This window comes from Ceratosolen solmsi, unplaced genomic scaffold (assembly GCF_000503995.2).
Source record: "Ceratosolen solmsi marchali unplaced genomic scaffold, CerSol_1.0 scaffold45, whole genome shotgun sequence".
Taxonomy (NCBI): domain Eukaryota; kingdom Metazoa; phylum Arthropoda; class Insecta; order Hymenoptera; family Agaonidae; genus Ceratosolen; species Ceratosolen solmsi.
Genome location: NW_011948436.1, coordinates 2,528,561 through 2,549,685, shown reverse-complemented (window position 1 = coordinate 2,549,685; position 21,125 = coordinate 2,528,561). Strand labels below are relative to the sequence as shown.

General features: G+C 27.5%; 2 protein-coding genes across 2 annotated transcripts in view; one reads left to right on the top strand and one right to left on the bottom strand.

The window, feature by feature from the left end:
- The first annotated feature begins 2,531 nt into the window (after positions 1–2,531).
- LOC105365093 (hsc70-interacting protein) overlaps positions 2,532–21,125 on the top strand; it is a 26,504-nt gene continuing 7,910 nt past the window's right edge. Inside the window, exon 1 of the mRNA XM_011503180.1 lies at positions 2,532–2,900. Coding sequence (XP_011501482.1) covers positions 2,550–2,900 — 351 coding nt within the window. The 5' untranslated portion in view covers positions 2,532–2,549. The remainder of the gene's footprint in view (positions 2,901–21,125) is intronic.
- Positions 5,118–20,493, bottom strand: LOC105365092 (sarcalumenin). The gene is made up of 11 exons (XM_011503179.1): positions 20,347–20,493; positions 12,693–12,779; positions 10,339–10,436; positions 8,155–8,320; positions 7,359–7,754; positions 6,991–7,254; positions 6,733–6,849; positions 6,390–6,562; positions 6,120–6,311; positions 5,773–6,036; positions 5,118–5,694 (listed from the first exon to the last, which is right to left on the bottom strand). The coding sequence occupies exons 1-11, from the start codon at positions 20,420–20,422 to the stop codon at positions 5,191–5,193; spliced, it is 2,337 nt and encodes a 778-aa protein (XP_011501481.1). The 5' UTR covers positions 20,423–20,493; the 3' UTR covers positions 5,118–5,190.

Below are 21,125 nucleotides of genomic sequence, written 5' to 3'. Positions count from 1 at the left end.
TTATACAAAAAATTCAATATTTATTGCAGTATCATGTAAATAAATAAGTTTAAACAATTTTCAAGATAAATTCTCTAATTAGAATGAAAAATGTAAAGAATAGTTGAAATAACTTTAAAAATAACTGACTCACTAATTTCTTATACTTTCTTTACATGAAAAAAACTTGAAATTTTCTTTTTGATGAATTTAATGAATGAATGAATGAATAATAGAATAATATAATACTAAATGGGAAAATATTAAATGTGTTTATAGTAAGGCTCATTTAATCTCAAACTAATTAATCCAAGTGTATCAAGTTCTAACTTATCTGATAATAATGTCAACATTATGGCTAATGCGATAGTGTGATAAAAAAATATAAACTGCACCTACAATTCGAATTGAATTTGAACTATCATAAGAAATATATGTATATATAAATTATAATCAATACCATCAGAAAACTTAATAAACAATAATAATAATAATTTTCTAATATTGAAAATAATGAAAAAAAATAAAAATAAAAATAAAAATAGAATACGAACAATAGCATATAATATAAAGTATTTAGTACCAATAGATAGTATAAAATAATATAAAAGGTATATTTTATCAGAATAAAAATCATAATATAAAGTATAATGACAAAATTAATTAATTTTTTATGAAAATAATCATGTTATTATAATATTTATGAAAATAGATTTAATGGAGTTTATGTTGCTAAAACTATGTCATGTTACAAATGTTTGTATCTACATTATAAAGATTATTATCGCATTTCTAACAACTTTTAAAAAGATATTGATGTAAATATAGATTTAAAGCTAATAATTTTAGTTCTCCTTATACATTTTATGATATGTGTATATTATTCAAATATTTAAAACTAATTTTAACACAATCAATACGCATTTGGTTCAAATGTTTTAAATTTGTTGCAATGTATATTATTTGTCAAATTTAACAATTTAATTTTTCTAATTTTCTAATGTTTTTTCTATTCATTTTTAACTATTTAAAATCAATTATGAATACGAATTGTATAATAGATTCGAATAAGTTATAATAGAAATTCAATCAATTCTTTTCTTCATTTTAGCAGAGCATAGTATAATCTCAATATATTTATCTTATCTATAGGTCGTTTATTTGAAAAATCATATTTATATGAATAATTTTATATTATAATAATTCATTTGTTGAAAAACTAATAAAATAAATTAAATAATCGTTAAATCACAGGAAGAATACACATTGCTTATTTATTGTATAATTTTCTGTAAGATATTTTCAATAGATTCGAATGTAATAAGATAAATTTCAAAATAACGAATGATTTCTGTATGGAGCATGAGAGAGCCAATCAGAGATTTTACTTTCATTTTGTTAGAAAATTAATACTATTTAGCTCCAAAACGTTTTCCATACATCATTGCAGTGTAATTTTTAGAGTACGTGGAAATACGTGGAGTCATATTAATTTTTAACAAGCGAATATATAATTCCAACAATTATCTACGACAAGATTCTATAATAAAAAGGTAAAACAATAAAAACGGAGCTCTTCTTCATAATTTTCAATAACACCGTATGAATACTAGAAATGGAAAGTTACAAATGTGCTTACATGTACAAAATAAGGTTCATTTTTGAAAAACCAATATATCTGAAATAACGTCAATACACATAAATGTTTGAGATATTTAATGAAAATAATAAGAACTATAATAAATTATAGTTTTTTTTCTTTTGCATTAATTATTGATATATCAAGTATGTGATATTAGAAACCGATAGTTTACTTTCATATTCTAGTTTTAGTCAATAAATTGTTAAATTCAAATAATTAGATATTTTGAATATTATGATTTTATTGTTCAATAGTAGTTTTCTATGGAAAACATAAATTTACATTTTAAATTTTAATACATAACCTCAAACGTGTTATACCGAAAATTCTTGAACATTCTATTCAACATAAAAATTGTAAAACCAAGACTGTTTAATTGACAAATTACAATTATATTTAAACAAAAAAAAATAGCAAAAGCTTATGACAAACGGTAATGATTTATTGTAATAATTTTGTATTCGATATTTAATTTAATTTTACTTTTTCATTTATTTTTAGGCAACAGCATGGCAAACTTACCAATTAGTAATGAAAATATGCAACAGTTTAAAAACTTTATTGAGCTATGCAATAAAGAACCATCAATCATTAATCATCCGCAATTAGAGTTCTTTAAAAACTTTATCTCTAAATTAGGAGGCAAAATTCCAAATTCTGAAGAATGTAATTATGCAGGTAAACATTTTGATTATAAGACTAATGTTATAGATTATAAAATTAATTATTTTATTAGAATTTATCATTAAATATTTTATTTCATTTGTTGTTAATTTGATAAATGTAGATTTATAAATTTGTAATTAATTCACTTTATTATAAAAAATAAAATTTCTTGGTATAAATAATATTTTAATTGATAATGTAATTTCATTTAAAAATATTTCAATGATTTTTTATAAAAGCTGATGGTGATGTACTTGAGCCAATGGGCGACTACAATTGTCAACCGACAGACGAGCAAATAGAGAAATCAGAAGAAAAATATTTAGAAGCTGTAGCAGCATTTAAAGACAATGATTTCGAAAAAACTATTAAACTTTGTACAGAAGCAATACTCTTAAATCCACAATCATCCTTCTTATATTCCAAAAGAGGACAAGCCTATTTGCAAATTAATAAACCACGCTTATGTATTCGTGATTGTAATCGTGCTCTCGACTTGAATCCTGATAGCCATATAGCCTATGAGTTTCGTGGCAACAGTTACCAACTTCTTGGAAAGTATGCAGATGCAGAGAGAGACTTAAGCAAGGCTTCTAAGTTAAGTTTAACTAATGTAAGTATAACTTTATATTAATAATTTGTATATTTTCCTTTAAAGCTTTTATACTAAACATGTTTAGTATAATAAAAATAAATACTTACCTTAATACTTAACTTTTATTTATATTACATACAGTGATATATAAATTATTTAGCTCAAAATTTTTTTATAATTTTTAAATAATATTTAATTACATTAAAATATACATATTTAGGTGTAACTGCGCAGAACAAATGTTTTGAGAAATATTTTTAATTGGTATGAGGAATTATACTAATGTAACAACAAACATATTTTTTTTTTTAAATTATTACAATTCTGCATTTTGTGCTATTAAAATACAATAATATATTTATACATAGGCAGTATTCACAGAACGCAAATATTTAGAAATAAATTTAATTTATATATATATTCATTTATTTGTAACCTCTAGTATTATTAGTTATTTTATTAATTATCTTCACCTTCGAAGGAACTTTAATTATTTTATAATAAAACTATTATTTTCTAATGAAAAATTACAAACTAAGTACTAATAAGGATTTCTTAAGTATTGAGAAATAATTTCAGCTTTTTTGATATATAAGTATGAAATTTGTAAATTACTAATCTAAAAGAAAGTAATTATTTTCCCCATTTCCTTTAAGTAAATAATAATAATAATATAATAAACTCGGAACAAAGTTGCAAAATATTATTACAATTATTGTTTCATTTAAATATAAATAGATGTAATTATGTCATATTTATAAGGTACAAAGATTTATTAGAGGAACAATAAAAATAATGAATTAGATTATTGTCAACTCTGTACTTTATCTATTATTATGAATGTAGTTTTATTAATTAAGACATAGTCTATTTTATTGAAGAAAAGTAAAAAATTTCTTCTCTTGTTTCGCTCATACTTTCTTTGTCATTCTCACATATTTTCACAGTTGAGAAAATTTATCATAAAATAGGCTAAATTAATTAACATTATAACATAACAATCTGCATATTAAATATGCAGAAAAAAATAATTAATATTTTAATATAATTCAACAGTAATTTTATTTTCAATGTGCATACTGAAATTTATTTTATGAACTTCATTACAAGTATGTCTATTATTACAGCAAATTTTTTATTTTTTAAAAAATATGAAATTTGTTTGAAACAAATTAAGATATAAGTAAGCTAATGTCTAAGTTATATCAAATAAAATTTCTTTAATGCATTCACCAGTATTAGATAAAAAATAAATAAAAAAAAAAAAAATCATGTTATAAATAATATATTTTATCCAAATGGCAACGTCTGTAAAATAATAAAATTTTTTGAAAAACTATCAAAGGTCCGGGTATAGTAGGAAGCGTAAAGTACTTCAAAGTCCTCTTTACTTATACACGAAAATCTTTGTTCATCACATTTATTAATCCTCGTTTAATAATCTTTTCATATTCGTTTTGATGTGTTCTTTAATGACAAACTATAACCATTGGTATCACTATAATATAATTTTTTAAGCTATGGCCAAAAGAAACCAACAAAGAGTGTTTGTTTTTGTTTCATTTATTTAGCTCAATGTTTATATAATTGGCAGACCAGCTACCACTGCAGGTATTGACTGTAATTTCTTAGCATAAAACTACCAAAACGTCGTACAGAATTCTTAAAGAATAATTTCTGTATTTTTTCGTTGCTGAATTTTTATGTATCGTAAAGATGTATCTTTGTTATTATATTTAAAAACATTCTCAAGCATGACTCCGTTATTTCAACGATTTGATTAAGCTGATGTGAGGCAATCCATTTATTTTTATTGAAAAAAAAGAAGAAAAAATGATAAAGAAAAAAGAAAAAAAATAAACAAAAATAATCAATAGAATAACAAGCTTTGTATTTAATGTGGCTTATGATTTACGTTTTCTAGAAGCGTAATTAAACCATGCCCAAAGCATATATTATCGGATAATATAAAGACCGAACTCTTTTTAAAATTAGAATTTTTCATTAAATGAATTATTATTTTACTTAAAAACGATAATAAGGCTGCCACATATTTTATTCGTTTATTATTTCATTCCTGTTTCTCTATCTCCGTTTCTCTCAATTACTATTATTGGTAGTTTTTATTTTTTTTTTTTTTTTTTTTTTTTTGCTCAATAAAGTATTAAATCGTTTAGAAGGAGCAAATACTCATCGACTAATGAATCCTAGGAAATTTCTTGCTATTGGAAGGAAAGACAAGTTACGACTTGAAAAAGAGCAAGTGCTTTGAAATAGCAGAATATCGTTCCTCATCTCGCCTCTTTTCTCAACTCATTGATAATCTCGCAGCTCCGCTCTTCGCTGGTGATTTTTGACCTTGTTGTGCTTGTCCCAATTGCTCTGGAGTCTTTGAGGCGGCGGCACTCTGAGCGGCAATAGCAGCAGCCGCGGCTGCAGCCACAGCCTCTTCTTCATTGTGCACAGCAATGTCGACGTTTTTCTTGTACTTGCCTACGAGTTCGGGCAGGTCGTAGGCAATGGCGACGTCGAGCCTATTAATTGGACATCCTCGGAAATAGGTGCAAGTGGAGCTAAGAAGAGGAAATTCGTAAAGTGCATTCAGATGGAAAAAGTCTTGATAGACGTCCGGATCGGGGAGGTCATAACGCGATATGTTTGTCAAGGTGCTGAGGCCTGCGTAAATGTGATAGTCTTGAGGATTCTCGATAATTTGATCGCTAATATCTTTCTTCTTTGCGAAGAAGCTCTTTTGATTGTAGTAAGTCGTCAGGTAACAGTCCACCATTTTTGCGTGATTACGCACTCTTACCTAAAACGTCATATTTTACATCATACTTATATTTATTAATTATTACGATTTTTACTCGTCATACTAATTTAGACTTACAGCAAATCTTCTAGCGCTAGCAATTTTGTGCTCGACTCGCTTATCGATGGCAGACCGAAGATCGCGAAGAAAGGCTCGTTCCTGGGCATAAAGTAGCCTCGTTGGTGCCCCCGCTTCGTATGGTATGGACCAGAGGGATGCTGAGTACATTATTGGTGGTTCGGCGCTTGACATGAGCGGTGAAATGTTCCATATAAGCGCGCCCTGAACTCTCATTAATTCCTCAGGTTTTACTTGATCAGCTTTGTTCAAAATCATTCTCGTCTGTGGAAGCATTTCATTGTCGATATTATGGACTTAGGATTAATTTGGATTGTATGTAGAGAAGTTTTATTTGTTTTATTAACCTGGTATTCGCGCCCCTTAAGTTGATCGAGAATGGCTTCGGTCTCAGGGCCAACGTCGAGTTTGGACGGATCATAAACCAGAAATATGATGTCTGCTCTATCAATGAACCATTGGCAAGCGTCGTTAAATGGAAAGACTCGCTGTACTTGTTTGCGAATTTCCAAAATTCCAGGAATTTCGACAATGTTTACCTATTTACGCGATACTTTTAGAATAGTTCGCTAGTAAGTTTCAAGTATTATACTTTATTATTAAACGTATGACTCTACCTTTTCTAATAATTTATTATTCAGTTTCACGCCTCTAAGACGATCTAACAGTCCTTGGCCAAACTTTTGAAGGCCAGAAAATGTCCAGTCCGCGGCTAATTGTGTTCCATCTAATATTTCTTCTTCTTCTCCGTGCATTAAGATATTAAAGTAAGCTGGAGACGGCTCGGCACCTATAATCAACACATATGTATATTTATTGTATGTAGTATGATTAACGATTTACGTTATATAAAGGTTATTGGAGCTTTTCGAGTAAAAGACATTCATATGCTATAATCGTTTGATTATGTTTGTAATAAAATATTTATTAGTAATTGTACACTTTTAGCTACATATATACCTGTCCTTAATGAAATTGGTTTGTATTCTATATCCAATAAGTAGTTTATGATCGATGATTTTCCTCCACTCCATGGACCCATAAATAACACTAGAGGTTTTGAAAATATTTCTGGATCTACAATGGAAGAAAATTGGAAGTTTTAACTTTTGCATTAAAAATAATTCTTGATTAAATAATTATTTTATTTAAATAAATTATTTTATTTAGGCTCTTTTCATTTACTGTCGTGCCACTAATAATAATATACTGACAAACCTCCGAAATGACGATTGCTGAGATCTCTATATTTATACAAGGTTTCCAATGGTTTAATTGCATTGTCATACAGCCTTTTTAAATCTCTCAGCACAATGTCGGAAACTTTATCGATTGCCTTTTCTTTATCTTCGTTTTCTTCGTCCAGTTTCAGCAATTGATTTACGTGATCTCGAGGTCTCAAAACTTCCGGAATTTCAATTTCCATAATCAGTTCCTCCTCTTCAGGACTTGATTGTTCATCCTCTTCGCTTCCATTATTTCCTAAATTACAAATTATAAAATAAATATTAGATTTAAAATATTCATATTCTATAAAAAAAATTCAATATGATAAATCGAAGAATCTCAAATCGATACTTCATTACCTTCGGATTTTCCATCTTGTTCTTCATTGGATTCCTCGTTATTTTCAACGCTACTTTTCAGCGAAGCTATAGACTGCTTAACTATAACTTCTTCCTCGATGGATTTTCTCTCGTCCTCGTTGCTCTCATTCTCAGGTACAATTTCCGTACTACTCTCCTCAACCGTTTCCTCTACGGATATTCTTTCATTTGTGTCATCGGCTTCGTTATCATTAGCATTTTCTTCTGTTTTCAGCTCGTCAGACTCAGCATTGTCGGTAGAATTGTCGTCAATGTCGTTGTCGTTGATCTCGTTGATATCGTCATTTTGAACAGAATCCATATTACTCTGCTCATCGGATTCCTCATTATCAGCATCGTCTATCCGTTTTTCTTGGGAATTATCTGCATCAACTTCTGCAATAGCGAAGAATATTTTATTTATAGCTCCAATATTTTGTACGTAAATCTTACAATGATTATTATAAAAATTTTGTTTCATCGATGCTATTAAAATTAAATATCGATCAATCATGAAAAAGTCCATTAATTCAAATAACTACATATATGCATTTTTCCATCAAAAAAAAAAAAAAAAAACTCGAATGATTTTCTAAATTAACTTTATTTAAAATATATTGTACATTAAAAAACGTATATCAATAATTTTAGTAATCTGATTCGAATATGATTTTTAAAATTCTCGTATTTGCAAACAATTTTAAAAACTTGCCATTCGTTACTATTCATTAAGTGAATTTTTTAATTTGTGCTTTAATATGTAAATTATAACAATAATAAATTATTTAAACCAAACCATTCTCCTGATTATCATCCTCCGGTTCGCTAGTTATTTCTACCGTCTCTAGATCTTGGTCGACTTCGTTCTCGTTTTCCTCGCTTTTGCCGTCCTGCCCGTCGTCACCGCCATCGTGATCCTCTACCGAAGTGTCGCGCCTCTCTCTGCTTACCGATTTTTCAATCTATGGAGCATAATTTAATTAAACTTGGAATTGCTTTTCGTGGGAAGTAACGGACTAATGAAAAAAAAAAACCGCCATTATACGCTCTTTCGAGAAGTAAAATGTGCTCGTCTGTGGAGCAATTATGTTAAGTAACGAACAGTGATAGATTTATACGAGACATACAAATCCTTACCATTTCATCTTTTTCGAATTGCATTTATCGTTAAAAAAATTTCACATTCACAACCTTATTCATTATTTTTCCTCTGACTCGTGTTTGAATTTAACATTTTTCACAAATTAGAATCCAACAATCGATCAATTTCGCATATTTTCACTTCTATTACAATTACTGTCGTGATATAATATTAGACAATAGGTGTATCATGCATTTTCAAGTCGTTGACTTTGTAAAGAAGAGAATAGGTGTGAAATTTCGAAATTTATTTTACTTAATTACTTAATAACTCGTGAAAATCAGGAATACAAGCGAACGTAAAAGACTCGCAAACAAGTTGTGTTTGTGACGTTACCTACGCATCATCGCCGTTGAGTTATTGTCGTGATTCAATAGGATAATTGCAATGATCCCTAAAAGGGCTCCAAGGGCGAACACCTTAGTGACGTTTTTGAGTCGCGGAGCTTCGTAACCAATCCGTTTTCCGCATAGCCGTTGATCCTTCTATTACCATCGTTTATCGATAAGATAATTGAAATGGAGGGTACACTCGAGCTTGGATCTCATTATATATTCGCGTTATTTGAATAGTCAAATTAGATTAATCTGATTATATTTCTCTCTCCTGTCTCCTTCCTATTCAGTGTCTTGCATACTGCACCGTCTTGTTTGTTGTTCATTAAGATCGTATAAAGAATCGACTACGCGCGAAATATCAGAAGCTAAGTAATCTGTGCCACTGTGTCTATCCCATATTATTTAGCTATTTGCCGGATATTATAACTATTTTCTTGCTAATTATATTTTTTCAACTTGTTTGTTTATCATAATACGTGTTTCAAAGAGCGAGAATCTTCATGTCGTGAATATGCCATATTGCATTATTGTTTTTATTTGTGAAATAAGAAAAATTCATTTATGTTAGTGATATAAACGAGTGCTTTAGAAAAATCTTTACATACTCGGCTAATGATTACTTTATTTCCATGTACAAAATCCCAACAAATGCTTTCCCAGGCATTGCACAGCTAACAATATTACTTTATTGTTTCGCGTACAAAAAGTAGCAATAGTTATTTATATCGTAATCCAAATGCTTTGATAATTATAAATAATTCAATTTAAACCTATTGTACATAAGGTTGTGTTGTTTAATACGTAAGATGAAAAATAAATGTAAAACAACAAATCGCAACAGCTGCACATGATCGTATAAGCGAGGGTCGAGCGTATCGTTTAAAAATAGTCGGAAATCTGTTAAACTTTAAAATATCTATCAAAGCGCTAGAGTGTAGTTTTAAACGTTATAAATATCAGACAGGCGTTGTTCAATTGTGTATCGAGGACTTATCGTGTAAATATCACAATCAATCCTCATTGTTATTCGCAATCATTCCCCATTACCATAATTTACAAAACCGATATATTTTTTCTTCTTGATGAATATTGAATTTCATTGAAATATATTGGTCTATGCCTGTGCGTTCGCGCGCACGCACGCATAGACAATATTTTTCACTTGGAAGTCGTCACGCATTACTCGCCGACGCTTCAATTTGTTATTTTGAGACTTTAAGGTTACAGTCTAGGTATCTTGTATAGTAGTTATGCGTTAATTTTGACTTTGGTAAGATTTTTAATTTAAAACGCGAATTTATTTTTAAACGCTCAAAAGCGATCTAATTTGAAGCAATGCAAATTAGTTGTACTAGAGTAAATGCGCTTAAGAAATCATGGAGCGATAACAGGATTAACAATTATCATCGATTGAATATAAATCTTTTAATTACATTTAAATCACTTTCTAATAAAATACCGCATAATGTATATTATAAATTTTGCGACTGTTAAAACTTACATTTTCGTTCGCATCGGGTGCCAATTCATCTTCTAGTCCTTCGTCATTATTCTCAGCGATTTCCAAGTCCTCGTCGCTCAACAGCTCCTGAGATCCTTCTAAAGAATTCCCAATATTTCTAATAGAATCAAGATTTTAAATTTTTAAAGTTCAATGGTTTAAAATGTTTGAAGCAGGCCGTATGACTAATGTCGACTATAAATATAGGAACATTCAGTTTTATTTTTAATAAATAAGATTTGATGTTGTTTTAACGCTAAAATAATCTAAAGAGAAAATTATGACGTTAAAACGAATTAATACTAATATTGACTATATAGAAATAAATTGAATCTGGAATGTCAATTTTTATAAATTATTCATTCATTGAATAATCGAATATAGGATACAATAATTTAATAAATACTTTGTCATGCGTTTAGATAAAAATTTAACAAAAACTGACGCTTAACGTTTATTAAAAATGTTTTATCTGTTTAGAAAATATTTATATTTTAATTTACAAAATTCAACATGTTTTTGATTATTGAAATTTTCTGCAACTATACGATTATAACGTAAACAATGTGGCATCTAAAACTGTTCACTTTTATTCTGGTATTAATAGTTATATAATTATGGTTGATCTTTAATTTGAAATTAAAAAATTTACAAATTCTATTAAAACCGTGACATTCATATTTTTAACGTTTACTTTAAATATAATGAAAATATTAAACAATATGTGCGCAACTATATATTGTACAAAAAGTAAAAATAAAAAATTTAAAATATAAAATACTTCAATCCTATTCAATTCTATCAACAAAGATATTTTCAAATATTATCAGGTTTTGGTCAATATTTAAACTTGGAAATTCTTTAATAATTTATCCAATAAATTAAATTTACAGTACATGTTATTGTATAATTCGCTATTTTTACTTTTTTTTCTTCTTCTTCTATTTTAACTACTGTGATCAAATTTTATTTTAAATATAGGTAATATTAAGTGATTTTTGACACATACACGTGTGACACTAGCTGATGCCAAAATGAAGCAATATAATGTTGGAATTGTATATTCGATACACATGTATTAAAAACTATTTATGAAATTTGAGTGAATGCATTAGTACTAGATCGGTATATCATATATTTGTTAATATAAAATATTGTTGGAATGAAATTAAACGAATAGGAGTTTTATTTTCATTAAAGACGAATATGGGGTATGTTATTTTTTTTTTTTTTTTTTTTGGAAATAATTAAATATAATGTTATTTTAATAAAATTATTTAAATTACAAGTTGATGGAAAAACTATTCTTTGCAATATCATTACCCTATCTAATTTATTCAAATTGTACTATTCGATGAAGCCGTACTTGACATTATTGTGAAAATACTATGTTTTTAAGATTATTTTTAATAGAGTTTATTTATTTATTTAATTTTTTTTGTAATCGATTTATTTAACCCCAATCAATTTTAAATTATTGATCAATTTTGATTTATTATGCTTATTAATTTGTCTGCAAAAATATTGTTATTTAAGCTTTGTTTTTTCTTTTTAGATATGAACATATTAGAGAGATTAAAAAAATTAATTAAAAAAATAATGAAACGGTAACATTAGGTATTATTTCAATTCAATTATTAAATGTAATTGTGAGATATAAATGTATTTCAATAGAAGACTTATATAATTGGTAATTTAAAAGAAAAAGAAAATAAATATTTGATTATTAAATTATCAATGACAAAAATTCTACTTGAGAAAGTACTTATAATTATAATACACTTGTTGAAAACTTTATTGTACAACTCTAAAACTTATTAAAAAATTGTATATTTTCAAATTTCATAGTCTATATTAAAATCAGTTATTTTTCAAATAAAAGTGTATAGATAGAAATAAAATTTTATTTTCAGTATTTTATGATACTAAACTTTTTAAAATTTTACTTGTAAAAAAAAAATTGCAGTTCAATTCTGCCTCTGTTAAGTAATAACTATTTAGTTGTGCCGGATTTAATTTAAATTAGGTAGAGTTCGATTCATGATGAAATTGTTTCTTATATTAAGAATAGCAAGTGCTAGGATACTTTTAAAATTTTGAAGTTGCAATTTGGTTATCAAAATCTTTTCATTTAAAAGGAATATTTCACCTTGTTTTTTTTTTGTTTTTTTTTTGTAATTCAACAAAGTTAAATAATAAAGTTGAATAAAGTGATTAACTATTCATGACAGTTACATTTAACAATTTCTCCATTAACTACTATATAAAGGTTAAAACAGTTTTAATTGATGGAAATGATTAATTTTATAATTTTTAAGTTAGATTTAATGCTACTTCGTACCCTTAAACTTTACCTGTGCCCAAATCCTTCAGAGCTTTTTCAATGTAAGGCCGACATTGGTCCTCCGAGGGAACTTTTTCTAGTTCTTCACCTTGCACACCTATCCGTTTAAAACGAATATTTTTGTACGATTAATTTAAAATCGGATATTTGCATCCTTATTGTTATGAATTTGAAAAGTGGAGAAATGCGCATTGTTGTGTGGACACTTTAATAACTACTTGATTCTAGAATTACGATCAGTAGGAATATTATAATATTCGTATGCTGTGATTAATCGCCATCAAATTACATTTTATGAACATAACGAAGAAAACAAAGAAGAAATAAAATAATAAAATACGGTGGTCGAGAACAATGAATCACTCGATTAATTTACAAGTTAAAACGGTCAACTATTGTATTTTATTGGTATCCCAATTACAAATTCTCACGCCTCTCTATTGAGCGAAATTGTTTATCATATTATTCTGCTTTATTCTGAAATTTTTAGAAGATACGGCAGTGGCATACATCTCCGGAGTAATGATCCAGAAAATTGAATACGATTGAAAGTCAATCGAGTGAAAGAGTGAAACGTCGCCTATAAGCGCTCTACGTTATTAGAAATATTCGGTTTTACGTTGATGCAACAACGGATATTTGCCAGAGTTGCTAGTCATGGCTCGTCAGTGTCTAGCCGACAAAATCCATTCGTTGACGCAAGTTTTAAATTCTTAGATCAGTAATTATTCATAGTCGCAATGGCCGACTGTGAAAGGAAACTGTCTTTCATTAGGAAGTACTTAGTTATGTATTTAAGAGGACGGCTGTTTAATAATATAAATTATTGTTCAATTAAATAACGGTTTGTTTTAAGATTTTCAAAAATATCTTTACGATATATTATGTATGCTTTTATCAAATATAAATTTCACGTCAAGTGGCAATAGTTAATTATTTAAACTGTATAATTGACCGATAAGAACTTAAATTTTTTTTTCTTTTTCATGTAATATTTAATTTAAAACAAAATTGGAAATTCGGATACTAATTATGACTAAAATTAAATAAATAAATAAAAAAATTATTGCACTATATTTTATATAAGAATATATTACATATCGTAACTAATCCTTAATTTAGTTAATAATTATTATAACATGATTGATTTTAATTTTAATATGAAATATATATCACTAATTTTTAAATGTAAAATACGTGCTTTGGAGAATGACAAATATATATTTATAAAGTTAAAAAATTTTGCTTTTTAATTTTATTTTACAAATTTATCTTAATTTTCTCGTAATCTTTTGGCAAATAAATATATGCATCGAAATAATTAAATGCAAAATAATGTTTTCGAACTGTAATAAACAATATCTTATTATTGTGAGACTATATTGTAACATGTTGTCTTAGAAATATTTAAAAGTCATATTTTATAATATTATTATATAATATTATCATATACTTTTGTTAATTCATTTAGCAAAAATGTTTGATACGATTTTGTAAATTCAGCACTCTTCTTTGTAATTTTATCGATAACACTAACACAACTAAGAATATTTTATTTTAAATAGATCTTTGAACGGAAGCTGATGTGTTTATATAAAGAATACAAATTTTTATTATAAAATAGAAAATCCATAGCACGTAATAATATTCTTAAATTTATTGCGCATGAATCACTGAGTACTTTGATATTAGCAAAATCAACGGATTCCCCTAGAACTTATTACTTTAATATTATATTCCTCATTTGATAATTCTAATATATTATAAAATAAACGATTAAAGTATCGCCGATTTTTTAAGTTAGAGCTAATTTATTATTTTTTCATTAGTTTAAGAGCTTTTTGCTTATGATCGCTAGCTATTATCTGATCTGATATGATTATAATTAATAATTATTTTTGCAAGGCACTACTAATTTTACTATAAATTTATATCATCTTGCATACAGATGCACGTCGGTATAATAAGCTCACATTGACTATCATCAATAATTTATTAAAGCATTGGTGCGAGTACTAACTGAATAATAATTAGCGTACAAAGTAGCCTATCCTCGAGGTCTTTTTAGGGAATTCGCAAGTGAGATAAGTTCGGACGAAAATTCAGTTGGGTCGAGGTTCGATCGGGTAAACTCGGGAGGATTTGGCCGGGGAAAAAACCAATTTACTCATAGATGCTACCTGGGACGAGGCCGAATATTCTAACTTTAGCGTTGGGTAGGCGGCATTCGGCTCGTCTCCACGAACGCGCTTCTCTTGAAAATGGTTTTTCTATTCAGTCGTATGCGCGTCTCGACGTGTCTTTCCTTCTACTGATAAGACCATCTAACATGATAATAGCTATATTCGATTTTTTTTTTTTTTTTTTTTTTTTTTTTTTTTTTTTGTTCATTGAAAACAAGATGTTCAAATTCATTCGTCTAGTCTATATTCCGCGTGTATTTAGAGTTAAAAAGTTATCTTTGTCCTCTTCCGAACTAGCAGTTAATGAAACGAATGAAAATCTACATATATTTCTATTTGAAATTGATCGACGTTGATAAAAATTTAGCTTTATTTTCATATAAGATTTCGTTAGATGAATTTCCAGCAATATTAAATGACGTTAAGAGACTTATATAATTCATCAGCACGTGAGAATGGTATTCTTGCAAAAATTTTAGACTAAAAATGGATAAAAATCTTTTTTTCATAAAATATTTACAAAAAAATTAGAAATTGGGCATTAAACGGGTTTGTCTATTTAACTTTTAAATTTTTAAATAAAATGTATAGGTTCAAGTTTTTATGAATGAAAAAAAGAAAATAATAAATAAATACAATTATTGCCAATGGATTAAATTATAGTTCCATTCCTCTGATATATTTTTATTTTCCATATTTATACATTTATGTCGTCAATAAGTTGCGATACTCATCGGAACAAGAAGAGTTAAGAGATTAAAATTTGCTTTTATCGTATATGCCTATTCTTATCTCTCCCTTTTCTTTAGTTGGAACCTTATAAAAAGCATCGAATTTACCACTGTTACTTTATTCATTGAGTACATATATTAAAAATTAGTTTTTAGTATTAAATATTACTTTGTTGGCTATGTTGCGTTATTAAATCGATAACTTGTGAAGGGTTATTTCATTTAATAATGTCGCAAAAACTTGAATAATAACCATGACTACTGACAATTGACTACTCTAAAACATATTTTGAATGTAACAAATTTCTTAATGCACAAAATTATGAAGGAAACTATTTTTTAAGCATTTTCTTTTATTTTTCCAAGATTAAATATGACGCGAAGTAGTAAAATCAACTGCTATTAATACATTGTGGAATATCTATTAAAAACTGACATCGAACACTTTGTAACAAACATCAATCAGTTAAAAGCATGCCAATCAGTTAAAAAGTATATATATATGTAAATATTAAAAAAAAAAATTGTTCATTATATTCTTATACTGATCTTTAATAATTATTATTAATGAAATATTTAAACGGCTGTTTTTTTTTTATGGTTTATTTATAAAAATAATAATATCTGGAACGTAGTATATTATTTATAAAGTCTTCCGAATAATAATGTACAATTTATAAGTTCAAAGCTTTCTTCTTTTCTTTTAATGATTTATTTTATATATATGAATAAGTATTTAATGCATAAATCATGTAGTTCCATGTAATTTTAGTTTTAAAAAACTATTTATATAATTGAGGAGCATTTGTGTTGAAATTCGCATAGAAATGACAGAACTTTTAATATTTGTAATATTTCCAAAAAGTTAGCTTCATTAACAAAAGATAATGTTTATTCGTAATATTATATATTTGCAAAGAATGATCTATTCGAATTCTAATGACGAATAAACTTTTATTTTATATTTCATTTTAAATCTAATACGAATAAATGATCTCCGTGGCTTAATAATTATCATAAGACATGTTAAAATAATTCTTTTATTAAGGAAATTTTGAGAAAAAGATTACAATTAAATTATAGCATTTATTTTGATTGCACAATTATTTTCAATGGGCATAATTCATGAGATAGCAATTTAAATACGTGCCAAAAAAGAAAATTCGCAATTCGATTATCGCCGGTGACTTTGACACTTCCAGCGATTATATATGATCTATGCAGTCATCCGAGCGTCTCGCCTAGGTTACATCTTGGTCGTTTTTATAATTAACGTTGCCAACCTGACCGTGATCGACGCGAATGCTCCGTCATCGGCAGCGCGACAGGGGTATTCAATGTCAAAATTGTTTCGTTAGGTAAGTACCAAACGAATGGGACAAGCAACAAAAAGCTCGTGCCCTATGTAATTACCACTGCGCATGCGCGACATTTAATAAGATTCTGCCGAGTGGGGGTAAGTTAAAGTTAGGAGATCGACGTCTGTTACTACTGCAAATTTTAAAGACTTAATATATGTATCAACTGTGTATCGTTTCGACCGTCTGCTCTGAAAATACTCAATATATGTATTGTTACCTAACACCTGCATATTGTATATTAATTATCAAGCGAATAGTAATGAATTAATGAATATAAAATGTTGTCCATTCAATTAAAATGTTACGATTATACCACTGTAATGATTGAGTATTTCATACAGTATTGTTTAATATTTTATGGAAAAATTATATTTATAATTCTTAATTGCATTAAGAAAATTAATATAGTAATATAACTGTTTATCATTGGTTTATCATGAAATTATTATAATTTACATATTATATATTACTAGGTATTATATTTACGAGAAATTTACAGTTGAGTAATTCAAAAAAATGACTAGGTAATGAAAAGCAATGATTATTTGAAAATTTATTGTTATATCCATTATAAAAGCAAACGCAATTCGAAATTTTAAGCATTTTATGCCTAAACAAGAATTTAATATTATCAGATTCCATTATAATGAGTTAATACATTTCTTTATTATAAGATAAAAAAAAAAAAATGAAATACTGACCTAGAAGAGTTAAAATATCATGATAGAAATTCTTCTAAAACATTCTATAATAAAGGACATATTCACTGTAATGTAAACACGTTCATGTCTAAAATATTATCGGAAACAGTCCGATGTTTTGCAAACAATCTGAAAATTTAAAAAATTTAAACATCTCTCTTGTACACTTTGTTATTTAAAAAAATGTACTATGTTTTCTTTTCTATTGAAACTTATTTAGCTCAGTTATTATTTGAAATATTACTAACACTTTACTCGATAAAATCTTTCGTCAAAATCTCCACTTAAAAATAATTTAATACTATAATTAAATATTAATTATTGAAATCGTTACTAATAAAAGTATAGATTCTTTACATTATCGAAAAGATACTAAACAATTATTATTTATTTTTAAATGAAATATCATATAACGTAGATCAGACGATTGTTTTAATTTAAAATTAAAAGAATTTGAAGATGATTTAATTTAAAGCTAATCAAGAAGATCATATAAAAATCCTAAATTATGAATATTTAAATATTTATATCTAGTCAAACAAAATAAAACAAAACAAAAAAACAAAAACAAAAACAATTAATATTTCAAGGAAACATAATAATTATATATTAACCATTAAAAACAAATTCTCAAATTATCGATGTAATATTTTGTAAATTTAATAAATATAGTGCTTTAAAGGCCTAATTGCTTAAAATAACTAAAAAAATTAGTATAATTTTACAGTTTAGTAATATATGCTACTCAAATGCATACTATTTATTATAAAATCGTATGTTTAAAAATCATATATAATGAAAGATTATCTTTAAATAAACGAAATTTACATGTTATTAAAGTGTTAAGAAATTTAATGTTAAATATAGATAATATTATATTTGACTATTACCTAAAATAAAATTTGGAACAGAATTGTTCGTGAGTTAATTGGAATGAATACATAGATTAAAATCAAAAAGAAAAATTTTAATTCTGTTTATTCTAAAGTTTGATGTAAAAATTACCATTTGATTAATATTATTAATGCAATATTATATGTAGAAAATAACAGTGAAATATGTATAATTGTAAAATGGCATTGAAATTTTAGTAATTATGTACAGAATTATTTGTTTTCTTTAATGATGCGCTTGATAAAATGTCATTGAATAAATATTATATATAATATTGAAAAAGAATAAAGTTATAAAATTTTAATCTTGACTTTTTATAAATTTTTTTATATATCAAATATGCATAAGCTTTGTACATAATTTTTTTGCTTTTGACATTTTCTTTTTCTTATTAATTAATGCAAAGTTTTTTATTTTTACACAATTTGCTTGCGAATTTTACAAAATATATTATTTGGTGGTCATATGAAATAGCTCATATTTCGTACTAGAATCTTAAATAAGAATTTTAATAAATTAATTGTGCACATTGAAAAATAGAATTCTTTACTCTTTTAGTGTCCTACAGCAGGACGGGAACATTTTAAAAGAAAATTTACGCACACGCGCGCGCGCGCGCGCACACCCACCCACCCACACACACACACACACACACACACACACACACACATGCACACAGCTGGTACAAGTGTAAAATTTGAGAATTTTCTAATATTTTTAATTAAATTCTCAATATTATTAGTCAGTCTTACACAACGAGTATTCCTTCACATCATTTACGTAATTGGCTCGCGTCACTAAACGTGACTGTTCACGATCCAAAAATCTTATCACGAAATTCGATTAAACAATATATAATTTAATAACGATCACTATTAAAAAATAAATGTGATTTCATTTTTAATTAAGCGAGCAACTGTTTGATAATGAAATAAATGTGGTTAAAATTATAAATTATTAAGTACATAACAATATTTAACTCAACATCTTACGTAATATTATTAAGATTAAGGTGATCTTTATTTTTTAATTGATAATAATTATTTAAAACGGATAAAAATTGAATGGCATAATAAATAAATTACATTAATCATATCATGATTTGTATATTAAAATTTTTAAATTATTTATACAAATTTTTAACTGTAAATAACAAATTATTAAATCAAACTTGAAGGATCGTAGATGATAGAAGGGTAGTACGTGTTGATCAAGCAACATTCATATCTTTATAATCGAATGAGTCAATATTGGTAAGACATATATTTATATGCATACTTACCATATTTTTAAATGAAATTTACCAATATAATTTTCATTTCTATAATTATGATAAGATTTTCAATGAAATTCACTTCTTATTTTATAAATCAAATCGATATTTTATCTTGACTCTGGAAGTCACACGGCAAGTCATTTTCCTTTGAATATAATCCTGCTTTGTCTAATGCGACGTCGATCTAACGTAAATAACGTAATACAGTTACTTTTTTTTTATATTTTATTTTTAAGCGAATGCACTTATAGCACAATTGATGAACTCTAATCATCGAAAGAATGAAAAAAGGAAACGTATAATTTTCAAGATTTTGTAATTAACTGACAACGAGGCACACATCTATTCACTGGGGGGAAAAAAAACTATGAAACCATAGAATTATAATGAATAAAAGAATAAAAAAAATTTTTTTAAATGACAGCCTCCACTAACTCGGTAACTTTTACGTCCACACAAACAATGCGCTTATCCCGTATACAGGCCCTTCGAACACATGATATATCCGCTTAATTTACCCTGCAAGGTCACAGCTAGAAGGCCCAATAAGAGGCCCGCGATGAGGATCGCGGGTCGCATCCGCGAGCACGTCATAATGTCAACGTTTCGTACACGCGACAACACACACACTAATATCCCGGCAACGGCGAGGACTGGCGGTTGCTTGGCTAACACTGCCGGCGGCAATCAGCAGATTGAAAAAGACAAAGATACACGAGAGTAATAGATAGAGACAAATGGCGATATAAGCTGAGAGAAAGAGAGAGAAAGAGAGAGAAAGAGAGTTCGGGCGAGTTGCCCACCGAAACTGTTTTGCCGCCGCAAAAAGCGCCTGAGACGTAAATTCTTCGTCCTCTTCACGCCAAACTGATGTTTGATGCAAGCCGCATGTATATATATATATATATATATATATATATATATATATGTATATGGTATATAAACGAATGGAATCTTGGTTGAGAGCGAAAGAGAGAAAGGTGGATGTTAAGCTGGAGAATCGTTAGCTGCACTCATCCCGTGACGATTCGATACTGGATTTTCCAAACTTTTTCCCAAAATGCTACAATTCCCGTAACGACAAGCTACTATTCACATAGGCAATTATCAAAATTTCTTTCTCCCGTGCCGTCAGCTCCTTCTCATTTAATTGCGCTTCGGCTTTTCTCTCTGTCTACGCTTTTAACATTCGCTTTTCTATTTATTGCTCGCATGCTGCCTGCCTACGGCATAAGACGTCTCTTGACGCGAAGCTCTTCCGCGGCCAGGGTAGACACACGTAACGGACGACTTTGCA

What these genes read in the sequence shown, in the direction of transcription:
- LOC105365092 (XM_011503179.1), bottom strand. Translation starts at nt 20,422, where the DNA reads ATGACGTGCTCGCGGATGCGACCCGCGATCCTCATCGCGGGCCTCTTA. An exon ending in CAGCAATCGTCATTTCGGAG is followed by an intron (nt 6,850 to 6,990) that starts GTTTGTCAGTAT and finishes CTTCCATTGTAG; the next exon opens with ATCCAGAAATATTTTCAAAA. An exon ending in ACCAATTTCATTAAGGACAG is followed by an intron (nt 6,563 to 6,732) that starts GTATATATGTAG and finishes TGTTGATTATAG; the next exon opens with GTGCCGAGCCGTCTCCAGCT.